At 61.1% G+C, this 12,263-nt stretch overlaps 1 protein-coding gene across 1 annotated transcript; it reads right to left on the minus strand.

Moving 5' to 3' along the window:
- Positions 1-1,515: 1,515 nt before the first annotated feature.
- Positions 1,516-10,947, minus strand: MOB3A (MOB kinase activator 3A). The gene is made up of 4 exons (XM_080359215.1): positions 10,816-10,947; positions 4,482-5,004; positions 2,951-3,153; positions 1,516-2,768 (listed from the first exon to the last, which is right to left on the minus strand). The coding sequence occupies exons 2-4, from the start codon at positions 4,897-4,899 to the stop codon at positions 2,739-2,741; spliced, it is 651 nt and encodes a 216-aa protein (XP_080215341.1). The 5' UTR covers positions 4,900-5,004; positions 10,816-10,947; the 3' UTR covers positions 1,516-2,738.
- Between the last annotated feature and the right edge of the window lie 1,316 nt (positions 10,948-12,263).

Here is a 12,263-nt window from a genome sequence, read left to right on the forward strand (position 1 = left end):
GACAGCTGCCCCGCTCCCCGTGGGATGGGAACGCCGGGAAGGCGGCCGTGCGTGGGGAGCACGGGGCTTCCTCCGCCCCGGCCCCGCTGCTCCGCTTTGGAAGGGAAAAAGCAAAGTAAATCCCTTTTCCTTGGGCAGTTTCCCGGCAGAGCAGCGCCGGGCGGGAGGACTGCAGCTCTGGCTCCGCTTCAACTGAAAAATCTTGCAAAAAAACCTGGAATTTCCTGCTGGGCAGAAACCCGGAGGTTTGACTCGCCCAGCGCTGGTTCTGCTGCTGCGCTGGGACGGGAGGGACAGAGCACACAGGACACGCACACGTCCAAGGCCACACCGCCCGCACACCAGCGGGTCCCCCATCGAGGTCCCACAGCCCTGGGCTCTTGGAGGAGCCCGAGCGGCACCGGGCGAGCGACCGTTTCCCCCGGAGCAGCGGGCGGCACGACGCAGACCCAAAAACCAGAGATATCTCCTTTTGCACACAGGGCTGCAGCGGAGCCCCTGCCCGCGCGGCGCTGGTGCCGTCGGTGTGTGGGGAAGGGGCAGCCCGAGCCCTGGGCACGTTACCGGCTCAGCCCCGCGGCGCAGATCTGCGAACCCATCCGGCTCTCACCCAGCCTGCGTGGGTCTGCGCAGCCCACCAGCACTCGGGGAGACCGGCGGCAAAGGCACCAACAGGTCCGGTGCAGCTAAACCGCGTTGCCAGGCCGGGCTCAGCTCTCGGCGCTCGCCTGCAGGTTTCAGCTCCCCTGCGAGGGGCGGCTGCGGCTCCGGGCAGCGAGCAGGAGGCTCCGCATGGGGACGGGGACGCAGGGGCTGCAGGGAACGGGCGGGGGCAGAAGCCGAGGAAGGGCGAGCGGCGGCTGCGGTGGCTCTGCAGACCTGTCTGGGCAACATCCTGCGCTGCTGCACACGGAGGACGCGCTCGGCTGCTGCAGCAGCTCCGGGCCCCGGCGGCTCTTCCCACCTAAAGGTGCTTTTCCTCCTCTTCTCCCTCGGCTGAGCTGGTCCCGCATGGGAGCGGCCGGACCCTTCCCCCCAGAAAAGGGAGGGAGGGCAGGGTGGTGCCCCACGGGTGTCACACACCCCGGACACAGCACTTGTGGCATCCGGGGTCGGTGTAGACGGGAAAGCGGGTGAAAAGGGATGTGAGCCCCGCAGCCCCCGCTCACAGCCCCGCAGCCCAGCCCAGCACCCGTGCTAAGCTGGAACTGCCCCCCTGCCCAAGAGTCCTGGAGCCGGGAGAACCAGCCCTGGGCACAGGGCCGGTGCAGACGAGCCCGGACAAACGCCGGCTCTGCCCCACAGCCGTGGGGCGCAGAGCAGCTGGACCCGGCGCCCGAGCAGTTGAACTGTGGGGTGGCAGCGCCAGAACACACCCCAGAGCTTCCACAGCAGCGAGAACAACCAGCTCTCCAGAGCGCTTCCCGGGGAGCCCGAACACACCGTGTTTGCTCTGCTGATAGAAAATCCTCTGACGAAGGCACAATCATGAGACATTGGGCAATCGGAGCTTGCTATGTCAATACAACATAATTTATTGGTTCAATTTCAGAGAACTATAGTGGTATCTGTACGAGTGTCCTAACGATAGTACAAGAAACAGAGAGTCACATATGTACAGAGACCCCAGGACACAGAACTGTGCGAGGAGGAAGCGGTCGGTGGTGCAGTTTGGTCCTTTCTCTTGGCCCCGCTCCCCCAGCCCTGGGCAGACCCCAGGGCTCAAAGCCCCCGTCCCGTGGGGCCGGCGGCGCAGGCAGCGGGCACGGCGCCGGCTCATCAGACACCGCGGTGCCAGACGTGAGCGGGAACGAGCTGTGGGGAAGGGGAGGAGGCTCCGTACCCTTGCGGGGAGCAGAAAACGGTCCATGCGGTGAGGCGGGTTGAACAGCCCGGTTCCTCCTCGGCGGGGTCACGTACCACGAGGAGATGGGGAAGCGCAGGAGTCTGAGAGGACTCCCCTCGCCTGTCCCGGCGCCGTCCCTCCGCTCGGTCCCGTCGGGAGCGGGTCTGCTCGGCTCATACTGCCGGTGCAGATCCCTGTCCGTGGGGACAGCACCAGAGCTGGTCCTGGAGCAGCGCAGCTCGGCTCAGCGCTGCTGCAAGAGCCAAGAGCAGGTCCCCACCAGCACAGGCTCCATCAGTGCTGGCCTAACCACGACAGAAACCCAAGTCCAAGTCTTTGCAGAGGGAAAGCAAGGAGGGCCAAGCCTTGGGGCCACGAGGCCAAGCGGAGGGCGAGCAGAAATGCAGCTCTGTCCGAAAACTGGGCTCGCAGCCAGGGGAAGAGGTGCCGGAACCAACCAGCACCCAGCGGATCCATGTACACCGGCACCTCTTCCCCGGAGCCCACGGACCCTCCTTTGCGGGGGAACGGGTGTGCGGGGGCGGCACATCGAGCCGCTCGGCTCCATCGAGGCGTCCGGTCGCTCAGCAGCTGCACCGAGGGACAGGGCCGAGCAGCCGGGGCGGCCCTCCCCTCCTCCTACAGCTTCTCACCGAGCCGCCCGAAATATTTTCTTCTTTTTTTATAGAAATTACTATAAAAAACTAGTTTATCTAGAGCATCTTTAAAAAAATATTCCTGCGATATCACAGTTTTACATTGAAACTCGTTAAAAATATAGAGATTTCTTTAACAAAACGTCTCTTGTTCTCCCCGTGAATCGCGTCTCTGATGCAGGAGGGGACTCGGCGGCCTCGGAGACACGTCGAGGTGGGAGCAGGAGGGTCTCGTCTCAGTGGCACATCCGAGAGGTCATTTCCTTCTGCCAAAGGGACAGACAAGACAAGGGACGGTGAACCCAACCCAGAGTGCAGGTGAGGGTGCGGATGAGCGCACCTCCCCGTGCTCAGCCCAAGTGCCCCCCCGCGAGGCGGTGACAGCGGGAGCTGCGCTTGGGCAGGTCCGTGTCCCCGCGGGACCCCCCAGGCCCGCCCGGACACCCACCAGCGGCTCCAGCTCCTTGGTGTCGATGAGATTGAATTCTTTCACAAAGTAGTAAAAGTGCTTGTAGCAGGTGTTGACGTGGGCTTCCGAGCCCATCTGGGTGATGCGGTCGAAGTGGTGGATGTAGACGTGGACAAAGACGCGGAACAGCCTGGAGAGAATCTTCTTCACCACCGGCAGAAAGTTCTTGGGGAAGGGAGTACCTGGGGGACACAACCAGGAGAGACCTTCAGCAAACAAAACCGGCTCCTTGGGGCTGAAACACATGGATAAAAGGGAGACTGAGACACAAGCCTGTGCCCCAGGACACCTCCAGCTCCCCTCTCCTCCTTCCCTCTATCTGGGTATGGTTTTGAAGGCGAAAATCTCCCAAGCGACAGCGCTGCGGCCGTCGGTCGCTGCGCCAATCTGGGCTCAGGGATTCCCGGCAGCTGCTTCAGTCCCACCGAGTTTCCCTCTGCTCCCATTTGGCATGTTTGTATCAACAGGGCTGGGCAGATACACCCAAGCACCTTCCCAAAAGAAACAGGCGGTGCTAACTGCCCCCAGTTATCTCGTGTTTTGATACGTCTTTAGCTCTTTGGTTAAAAATTAAAAGCATTAAGGCCCCCCTTAAAGACACCAGGTCTTCGGGATGTGTTTAGCTGCAGCCCAACCAGTAGAATATTGCAGTTTAAAGTTCACACAGGTTGTTCCTGGAAGAACCAGGATTAGTTAAACCCTTTCAGGCCCTGCACCGCAGCTTCTCCCTCAGCGTTAAGCGTGAGGACTCCAGTAAAAGCTGAGCTTTTGTGTGGCCAACGCGTCCCACACGGACCCAGCGCATCCAGGGCTTTGTCCATGGGGGCTCGGCTGGTCCTGGCTCCTGCACCCAGGAAACAGCAGCTCTCATGGGATCCACCATATCTCCCCAATGCTTTTCACATCTTATTCAACACAAAAAAGAGTAAAAACCCAACAACCCAACCCAGCACTGCATTTGGATATGCACATTAAGGAGTTTTAGGCCAAATTCTCATTGCCATCAAGCTGGCGATAGATAAAACGCCACCTCTGCAGCGAGCCGGTGTGAGCCGGGGCGCCGGGCTCCACGGGGCAGCGCCAGCCCACGCCGGCCCCTAACAACAAAGAGGTTAATTAGGGAGACATGGCCACCAGCACCGCACTGCCGCGGAGCCAAAACCAGCGCGGAAGAGCCGCGTCAGGAGGCCACGTCCCGCGTGAGCCGCTCCAGAGCGGGTCAGGGGCTGGTTGTGCTGGTCTGCGCTCAGCCTGGCTCTCCTCAGGGTACCCAGGGCGCCCAAGGGACTCTGGCGCAGCTCGGGGTGCTGCAGCGCTCCAGGGGGGCTCTGCAGCTGCTCGGCAGAGCTCACTCTGATCCGCCGCCGCTGCGCAGCACACGGGGATCCCGGCTCTGCTGCGAGGGCGAGTGTGCGACCGCATCTCCTGCGACAGGAACGGGACTCGAGGGCGCAGGGAGCAGGTTCTGCCCCGCTGCCCTCCTCCCAGCCCGAGCCGGACCCGAACTCACCGACGTTGGTGGGGAAGATGTCCTCGTTGTTGATCTGCACCTCGATCCAGTCCATCAGCAGGTTCATGTACTGCGGGGCAGACAGGGCCGTGGGTCTGCGGTACTTGTGCTCGTCCTGCCACCGATACTCATACTTGGGCCCCCCGGACATGACGGGGCAGGACTGCTCGGTGCAGTAGTCGCTGATGGTGCCGTAGATGAGGTTGATGCGGTTGAAGAAGTCCACCACGTGCACGGCCACCCAGTCGTTCTGCTCCTCGCCCGGCGGCAGCTGCACCGCGACTTTGAGGTCCAGGCCGGCGTTGAGCGAGGCTTGAGCCTTCTTGTGCAGCTCAAACCGCTGAGTCCCCGGCTCAAACTTGCGCTTGGGCCGGAAGGTTTTGTCTTTATTGAACACTTGCTTTAGCGCATGGGACATTTTTCTTCTCTCCCTTCTGTTCCAGGCCCGTGGCGATGACAGACGCGGCTTCCCGGGGCGACTCTGATCTTCAGAGAAACCGCCCCCCGCTCATCTGCTCCCGATCTGCGAGGAGCACAGAAGGGCAGCGATTAGGAGCAGCTCTCTCAACAGGAACCTCCCTAAATCCCGCAGGAAGGGGTCGGGATGCCATCTGGGCCCGGCTCTGAGCAGGGGGGACGCCGACACCAGCCTGCTGTCCTCCCCCTTTGTCTGCAGGTCAGAGGGACCCGGCTGAGGGCAGAGTCCCCGCAGGGTCTCCCAGCACGGGGAACCAGCTCTAGAGCCAAGAGACGCGACGGGAAGGGGCAAAACAAGACATCGAGGAGCCCCCGGAGCCACCCAGCGTGGCCTTCGCAGGGTCCAGCTGCGCCCGCACTGAGAGCCCCAGACCCACAGAAACGCGGAGAAACCTCCATCCCCCCCGTTCAGCTCCAGCACAGCAAGTAATTCAGAAGGGTAGAACTCCCAGTTGTGTTCTACCGGGTCGGATTTCTCACCCCCGCTCTGGAAACCGTCCCACCTGAGCGCGGCGGCTGAACCAGCCGGAGCTGCGGGCGCCGCAGCAACGACGACGAGACACCAAGGGCTGGGGGAACGAGAAAAAGAAGAAGTTGCAGCTCTGGCGCCCGGAAAGACAATATCCCGAAATAACAGCAGCTCAAGCGCAGCCGCAGCCCCTTGTGCAGGTGCAGACGGACCAGGAACACGCTCTTTCACTTCCAGGTCAGCTCACTGTGAGTCGACGACTGGTTGAAAGCCGGGAGACCAGGGGAAGCCCGTCCTGCTCTGCCAGCCCGTGGAGAGGAATCGGCTCCCAGAGGGCGAGAGGCGAGCTGGGATCTGAACGGATGCGGACGAGCAGCACCGCGCTGGTTATCCGCGCTAATTACACCCCCTTTGTTCCCACTTCCAGCCCCTCGTGCAATTTGTGTCAAGCTGCTCTTTGAGGGAAGCTCAGGGCACAAAGCTGTGTGTACCAAAGATGTTATTCCACATGTGCTGCGCAGAGAAATACATAAAGTAACAGAAATAACTAAAGCTGATGCCTTTACCCATCCGGCAAATAAAGTTTCCGCGATTTAGTAGGAAAGCGAGCAAACAAATCCCTTTCACCAAGCAGAAACCTACTTAGATTTACATCAAGCGTTGTTCAAACAGGTAAACAGCGTCCTCAAAGGTTGGCCAGAAAAGCCCAAGTCCAAGGTCAAGCCTCCTCCGGCCACCACTCGGACAGATGCTGCACGGCGCTGATCAGCGGCCGCGCTCCGGAGAAAGATTAGAAAGGTTTAAACCAAGGCCTCTCGTTTCCTTGTTTAATTATAGCACGGAGGAAAACCCAAACCACTTCAGCTGGTCCCACCGAGAACAGGCTCGACATGTCCAGCGCGGCTGCTCCTGCGGGAACCGTGCGACATGGGCCACGACACCACGGGCCACGGTGTGTGACACGGGTCACGGGGTGTGACATGGGCCACGAGGTGCGCTGGGAGAAACCTGAATGATCACTTTGGTGTGGATCGGTGAGACCCCCCGGCTGCGGGGGGTTCACTGGCTCAAACTAAGAGAGCGAGCAGCAAACCCGCAGCAAATGCGTCTCTGGGAGGCGTTTGATGGCAGCTCAGCCGCGGTTGCAGGAAGGAGGCGGCAGCGCGTGTCACCCGGCTGTGTCACCCAGCTGTGTCATGGCCTGGCCACATCCTGCGGCACAGCGCGGCGGTGGCACCGGGGCAGCGCCGGCTCCAGAACCGGCCGTGTGGGCAGCGGGCGCTGGGGCGCCTGTTTGCAGCAGGAAATGGGTCCCAGAGACACTTGCAGGGGATGATCTCCCGGCGCTGGAGATGGAGAAAGAAACGCCCTTTACCTCCAAGCAGCCGCGGAGCAGCACGAGCGTCGCGCTCCGCGCAGCCCCGGGAGCGGCAGCCTCAGTACCACCCGGCTCCGCTCCTGTCTGTTTGCTGTGAGATGTGTCTGACTGCAGTGACATGGGACATCGAAGCACCTGGACAGCGTTTGCCAGCTTCAAAGTGGAGGAAAGCAAAGAATCCGCCCAAACAAACGTGCAGCACGTTGTGTTTGCTCCTCCTGTGCTGTGATCCCAGCACACGTCAGCGGAGCCGCGATGGCCCTGGCCGCCCCGCTGTGATCACCAACCTCGGGCTCCTCTGCTCCTGGGGCCGTGAGCAGCGACCACGCCGGGTGCCGGTCCCTGTGCGCCCTGTGCGCCCTGTGCACCCAGGGACCAACCCCTCCCCTCCCAAACCTGCTCCTGCAGCTCCCCACCCCGTTCCCTCGGCAGGAGCAGCGGATGGCGCGGAGCTGCCCCACTGCAAACCGGGCTCTGGTGGCCGCTCACCCCGTCCTTTGAGTACGGAACGAGGGGAAAGTCTCGTCCTCCGGAACACGCGGGAATGAGCCCCTTTGCGCCCCTGGCGGGTCTGCCCTCCCCGCACAGAGAGCGGCCTCAAACCTCTTCAGGCGCCCCGTGGCTGCTCGGCAGCGCCGTGCGGCTGTAACGGCGGCGACGGGAAGAGTAACAACAAAAAGGAAAACAAAATGCAAGCCAGCACGTCAGCTCCTACCTGCGCTTCCAGCCGCAGCACAACCAGCTCCTGCCTGCACCTCCGGCTGCAGCACAGGCAGCTCCTGCCTGCACCCCTGGCCGCAGCACAGTCAGCTCCTGCCTGCACCTCCAGCCACACCGCAGCCAGCTCCTGCCTGCACCTCCGGCTGCAGCACAGCCAGCTCCTGCCTGCACCCCCAGCCGCAGCACAGCCAGCTCCTGCCTGCACCTCCTGCCTGCACACAGCGCTGTGGCGATCGCTCGGCCCGGTCTCGGCCGCTGCTACGAGCGCTCCAGGCAGCGGGGCAGAGCTTCCTTTCCAAAAGAGGGTCAGATAAAGTATGTAAAAAAAGGAATCGCCCTTTTTCGGAAGAAAAGCAGTTATTGTTTGGAGCTGAAAGCTGATGCTCTTCCCCTCCACGAGGAGATATGGCAGGAACCCAACACGTTCGCGTGTCTCCAGGCAAGGAATGAGCCCACTGATGTGGAGCCGGAGATCACTTCGGCACTAACCACATCACAAGACCTCCTGCCACACAGCGAGAGAAGAGAAGAGAAGGAAAGGGCCCAGCCAGCAGCCCCATGAGAAGCCTGCAGCCAGGATGGACTGAAAAACTAATGCGCCTGACTCGGCTCTTGCTTCCAACTGGACCAGGTTTTGGATGGATCTGCCTCATGTTCTGCGCCCCGGGTGCCAGCAGAGCCGGCACAGAGGGATGGAGCCGCAGCCGCGATTCACCGAACCCCCGGCAAAGCACAGCCGGCGCCAGGTCCCACAGCAGCCGAGCGCGGCACCGAGCGGCAGCATCGCCACCTCTGCCCCCGCCTACACAACAGCAAAGCCACGCGCCTCGGGACACCACCCACGGCTTCCCGGGGCAGGTCAGGGCTGCCGCAGCGTCACGCATGGTTCTGCTTGCACGCTGCCAAAGCCTCTGCTGCCTCCGTTCTGTCCGTCTGCCCCACGTTCTGTCCGTCTGCCCCACGTTCCTGGAGCAGCAACCCGCCCAGGAGCACCGCGTCACTTCACGAGGCGCAGGACGGCAGCCTGTGCGCAGCTCCGGCTCCAGAGCAGGGGCCGCACGCCCCTGCCCGCCGGGGCATCTGGAGAAGGGAGGATAAAGACACGGCCTAAGGTGCACTCTTTGCTGGAAGCATTAGCTGGATATTACGTATTCCTAAAGATAAGCCCCTAAACCTCCAGCAAAGCTGGTTATGGATCCACTTACAGCAGCATTCATGGCTCAAGTCGCACAAAACGCTTATTAAAACTCCGAAGTTGAAGGCAGCTCTTTCCCAGGTCTGATCGCGGCACGCAGGACGGGTGGGTTTTGTCATCTCTGACCCCACATGGGAAGGGTCTTTCTTTCATGTACCGTGGCCTGGAGACCCCCAGCCCTACCACAGCGAAGTCACCAAACACAGCACATGCCCAACAGCCCAACCTCCCAAACGGGACTGAACCGCAGGGTTTTGGTTCAGCGATGCTCCACGTCCCGTTGACAAACGGGCTGTGTTGGAGCCACATCTGGACAAGGGCACATCTGGCAAACAGCTCCGCCCAAAAGCCCAAATCCCGAGCGACTTTGCTCAAGATGCCGAGTGCGCCTGGAGCTCCCAAAGCTCAGCCAGGGATGGGAGAGCCCGTCGGCGTTTCTGACAGCGGCACAACTGACTGCTCGAGCAGCAGCGCATCCAGGAGCGTCCCGAGCGCCGAGCAGGCTCAGGACCAGCTCCCCGCTCAGCGCCGGCCCCGCACCCAGAGCAGGTTTTGTGAGCGCACCCCCAGGCTGGCGGGGCCCCTGCGCCCCTCTCTCCCTGTCCGGGGATTCTCCAAGGTGGTTACCAGCTCACCCTCCTGCCCAAATTCACTTTGCAAGTGCGTGACTAAGACAGAAAGTGAATCTAAGATGTGGAATATACAGTCCCGAGAAACGGCGACAGACAAACGCAGAGCTGGACGCGAGCCCAGAGCCTGGGGAGGAAGCAGAGGGCAAGGAGCGGCCCCAGGGACCCTCAGAACAGGTGGCCGGGGAAATTCCACATCTCCCGGCAAACGCCCGGCCCCGCCACCGGGCAGGAACCGCCGGCTGGGAAAGGGGGTTGAAACAAAGGAGGGATGGAAGGGCAGCAAGCGCGGCCGCTCTCAGCCCGAGGAATGGGGGGACCCGCCTGGCAGCAGCACCAGAAGCCGCTGCCGAAACGCTTTTCCTAAACATCGTTGCCACACACTGGACAAATTCAAACCCATGGGTCGCCTCCCTCCAGAGAACCGAACCCAACCCCTTCCCTTCCCTTCCCTTCCTTTCCCTTCCCTTCCCATCCCTTTCTTTCCCTTCCCATCCCTTTCTTTCCCTTCCCATCCCTTCCCTTCCCTTCCTTTCCCTTCCCTTCCTTTCCCTTCCCTTCCTTTCCTTTCCCTTCCCTTCCCTTCACATCCTTTCCTTTCCTTTCCTTTCCTTCCCTTCCCTTCCCTTCCCTTCCCATCCCATCCCATCCCTTCGTCTGTCTGTCCGTCCGTCCCCGCACCAGAAGTGGTTTGACCGAGGGCCGCCGAGCTCGGGCTCCCAGACGGTCACGACCCCGCCCGGCCCGCGGGTCCCCGCACGTCGGCCGAGCCGCAGCTCGGAAAAAGGCGGAGAAAAGCCCGTTCTGCCCGAGCACCGACAACACTGAGGAGCCCGAACCGCAGCGCTTCGCCTACAGCGGAAACGTTTGTTAAGAGACGGACGGGGCAAGAGGTGGAACGAACCACAGGAGTATCCCCGACGGCCACGCCGGCAAAGCCCCGACGCTCCGCGCCGCTTCTTCCCTTGTTACGGGGTTTTTTGGGGATTTCGGGGCGCTAGCGGGGGCTGCGGCGGGTCCGAGCGCCCGGACCCGGGAGCGGCCCCGGAGCCGCCGCCATCGGGCGCGTCTCTGCCGCAGCATCTCCGCAGCAGTTCTGCTCCGGCACACGGCACCGCGGGCGGAACCGGGATTTTAAGCCGGGCTTTTTTAAGCCCCCGGGGATCTAAGGGCCCCTCCGTACGAACCGCAGCCCAGCGAGCGCGGAGCCACCGGAAAACCCGTCACTACCGGCCCCGAGAGGAAAGAAACATCGTTTTAAAAAGCAGCTGAAAGTCCCGGTTCAACAGGTCGCGGGGTCCGCGCCGGTGCGACCGCACGGCCCTACCCCCGGGAACGGGCGACCGCACACGCCGCGGGGCTGGGGACAGGGACCCCGCGCACGGCCCCGAGGCCGCCCCGGCCTCCCCTCCCGCCCCGCTGTCCCCTCAGCCCGCTCCTGGCCCCGCTCCCCCCGCTCCCCGCACCTGGCCGGCCGCAGCTAATCCGTGTGGGCGCGGAGGCAGCTCCCCTCGTGGGCCGCGGCACTCCGCCCCCCGCCCGGCACCGCAGCACTGGCGCTCTCCCGCGCGGCCCCACTCCGCGCGCGGCCGCCGGCCCTACTTCCTCTTAAAGGGACCGCCCGCCCGCGCCTGGCGGCCGCCGGCTCCTCCCGCGGGCGGGACCGGGGGACAGCCCGCGGTTTATATTCTATTCGTTTATTTTAATCTATTTTACTATTTTCTATTTTATTATTTTACTCTGTATTATCTTCTTTTGCTCTATTTGATTTTCTTTTACTATTTTATTGCATTTCATTCTATTTTTTTATTTTATTCTGGTTTATGTATTTTCAATTATTTTTATTTTATTTCCCTTTATTTAGTTAAGTTTTAATGAAACGCCTCGGAGGGGGTTGCAGAGGTTCTGCTCGTACTGGGAACCACTGGGAGCACCAGCAAAACCAAATGTCTCAGTTCCTGTTGCGACATCACCGGATCTTATAAAAGGATGATTTACAAAGGCAAAAATGTGAGTTTGTTTTGAAAGTTTATTGGATCATCTTGACACAAAATCATTACAGCAGCTTGTGGGATGTTTGTTTCTTTTTTTTTTTTTGTTGTTTTTTTGGTTTTTTTTTTTAAGGGAATGTTGATAGCAAATAAATTTGTGAATGTAACACATCATACAGTTTCAAAATTCTAGAATCACTGCACAGGATTCCGTAAGAGAAGACTCTACATGCTAAAGTGACAGTTTTCATCCATGACTTTAAAAAAAAAAGCACTAATCGAGGAACATTATCCTTTCAGACAATTTAATATGTTCAGTTTCTAACACACAAACCGGTAACCAGGGGAGGTTGACCAACACCAAAGCCTCAGCAGCGGAGGAACGGCTGCAGCACAAACGGGACCCCCCGAGCGGGGTCTGTACGGGACAGCCGGAGGAGCACAGCGAGCTGAGCGCGGCCCCCGCGGGGTGCTGGGGACACAGGGACGTGCCGCAGCCCTGCGGGGACGGCAGCCGACGATCTCGGTCCCGCCTCAAGAAAACCGTTCAGGCGGGCTCTGGGTTCGCTGGCCGTGGAACCGCACGCCAGAACTGGGGTGGAAAGACGAAACATGAAAAGAAAGAGATTGTGGAGAAGGATGTGGCTTCAGCATCTCCAAAGGACAGGCTGACGGCCCCTTCCAGCAGGATGTCAGCAGCGCAGAATGGGTTTCGCTCTGCAGAGCCTCCCTGTGTTCCCCCTGCTCGCTGCGCCCCCGCGCAGGAGGGACCCCCACGTTCCACCGGCACCACCAAACCCGCGGGGACAGCGCGGGGACACCGAAATGTCCGTGACCACACAGCACCGAGGGGCAGGGCTGAACGTGCAAACCGCGCGGAGCACGAGGGATTGCGTGCATGCGTTTCTCTAACCTGGCCGTGG

This window comes from Nesoenas mayeri, assembly GCF_963082525.1.
Source record: "Nesoenas mayeri genome assembly, chromosome: 25".
In the NCBI taxonomy this organism is placed as follows: domain Eukaryota; kingdom Metazoa; phylum Chordata; class Aves; order Columbiformes; family Columbidae; genus Nesoenas; species Nesoenas mayeri.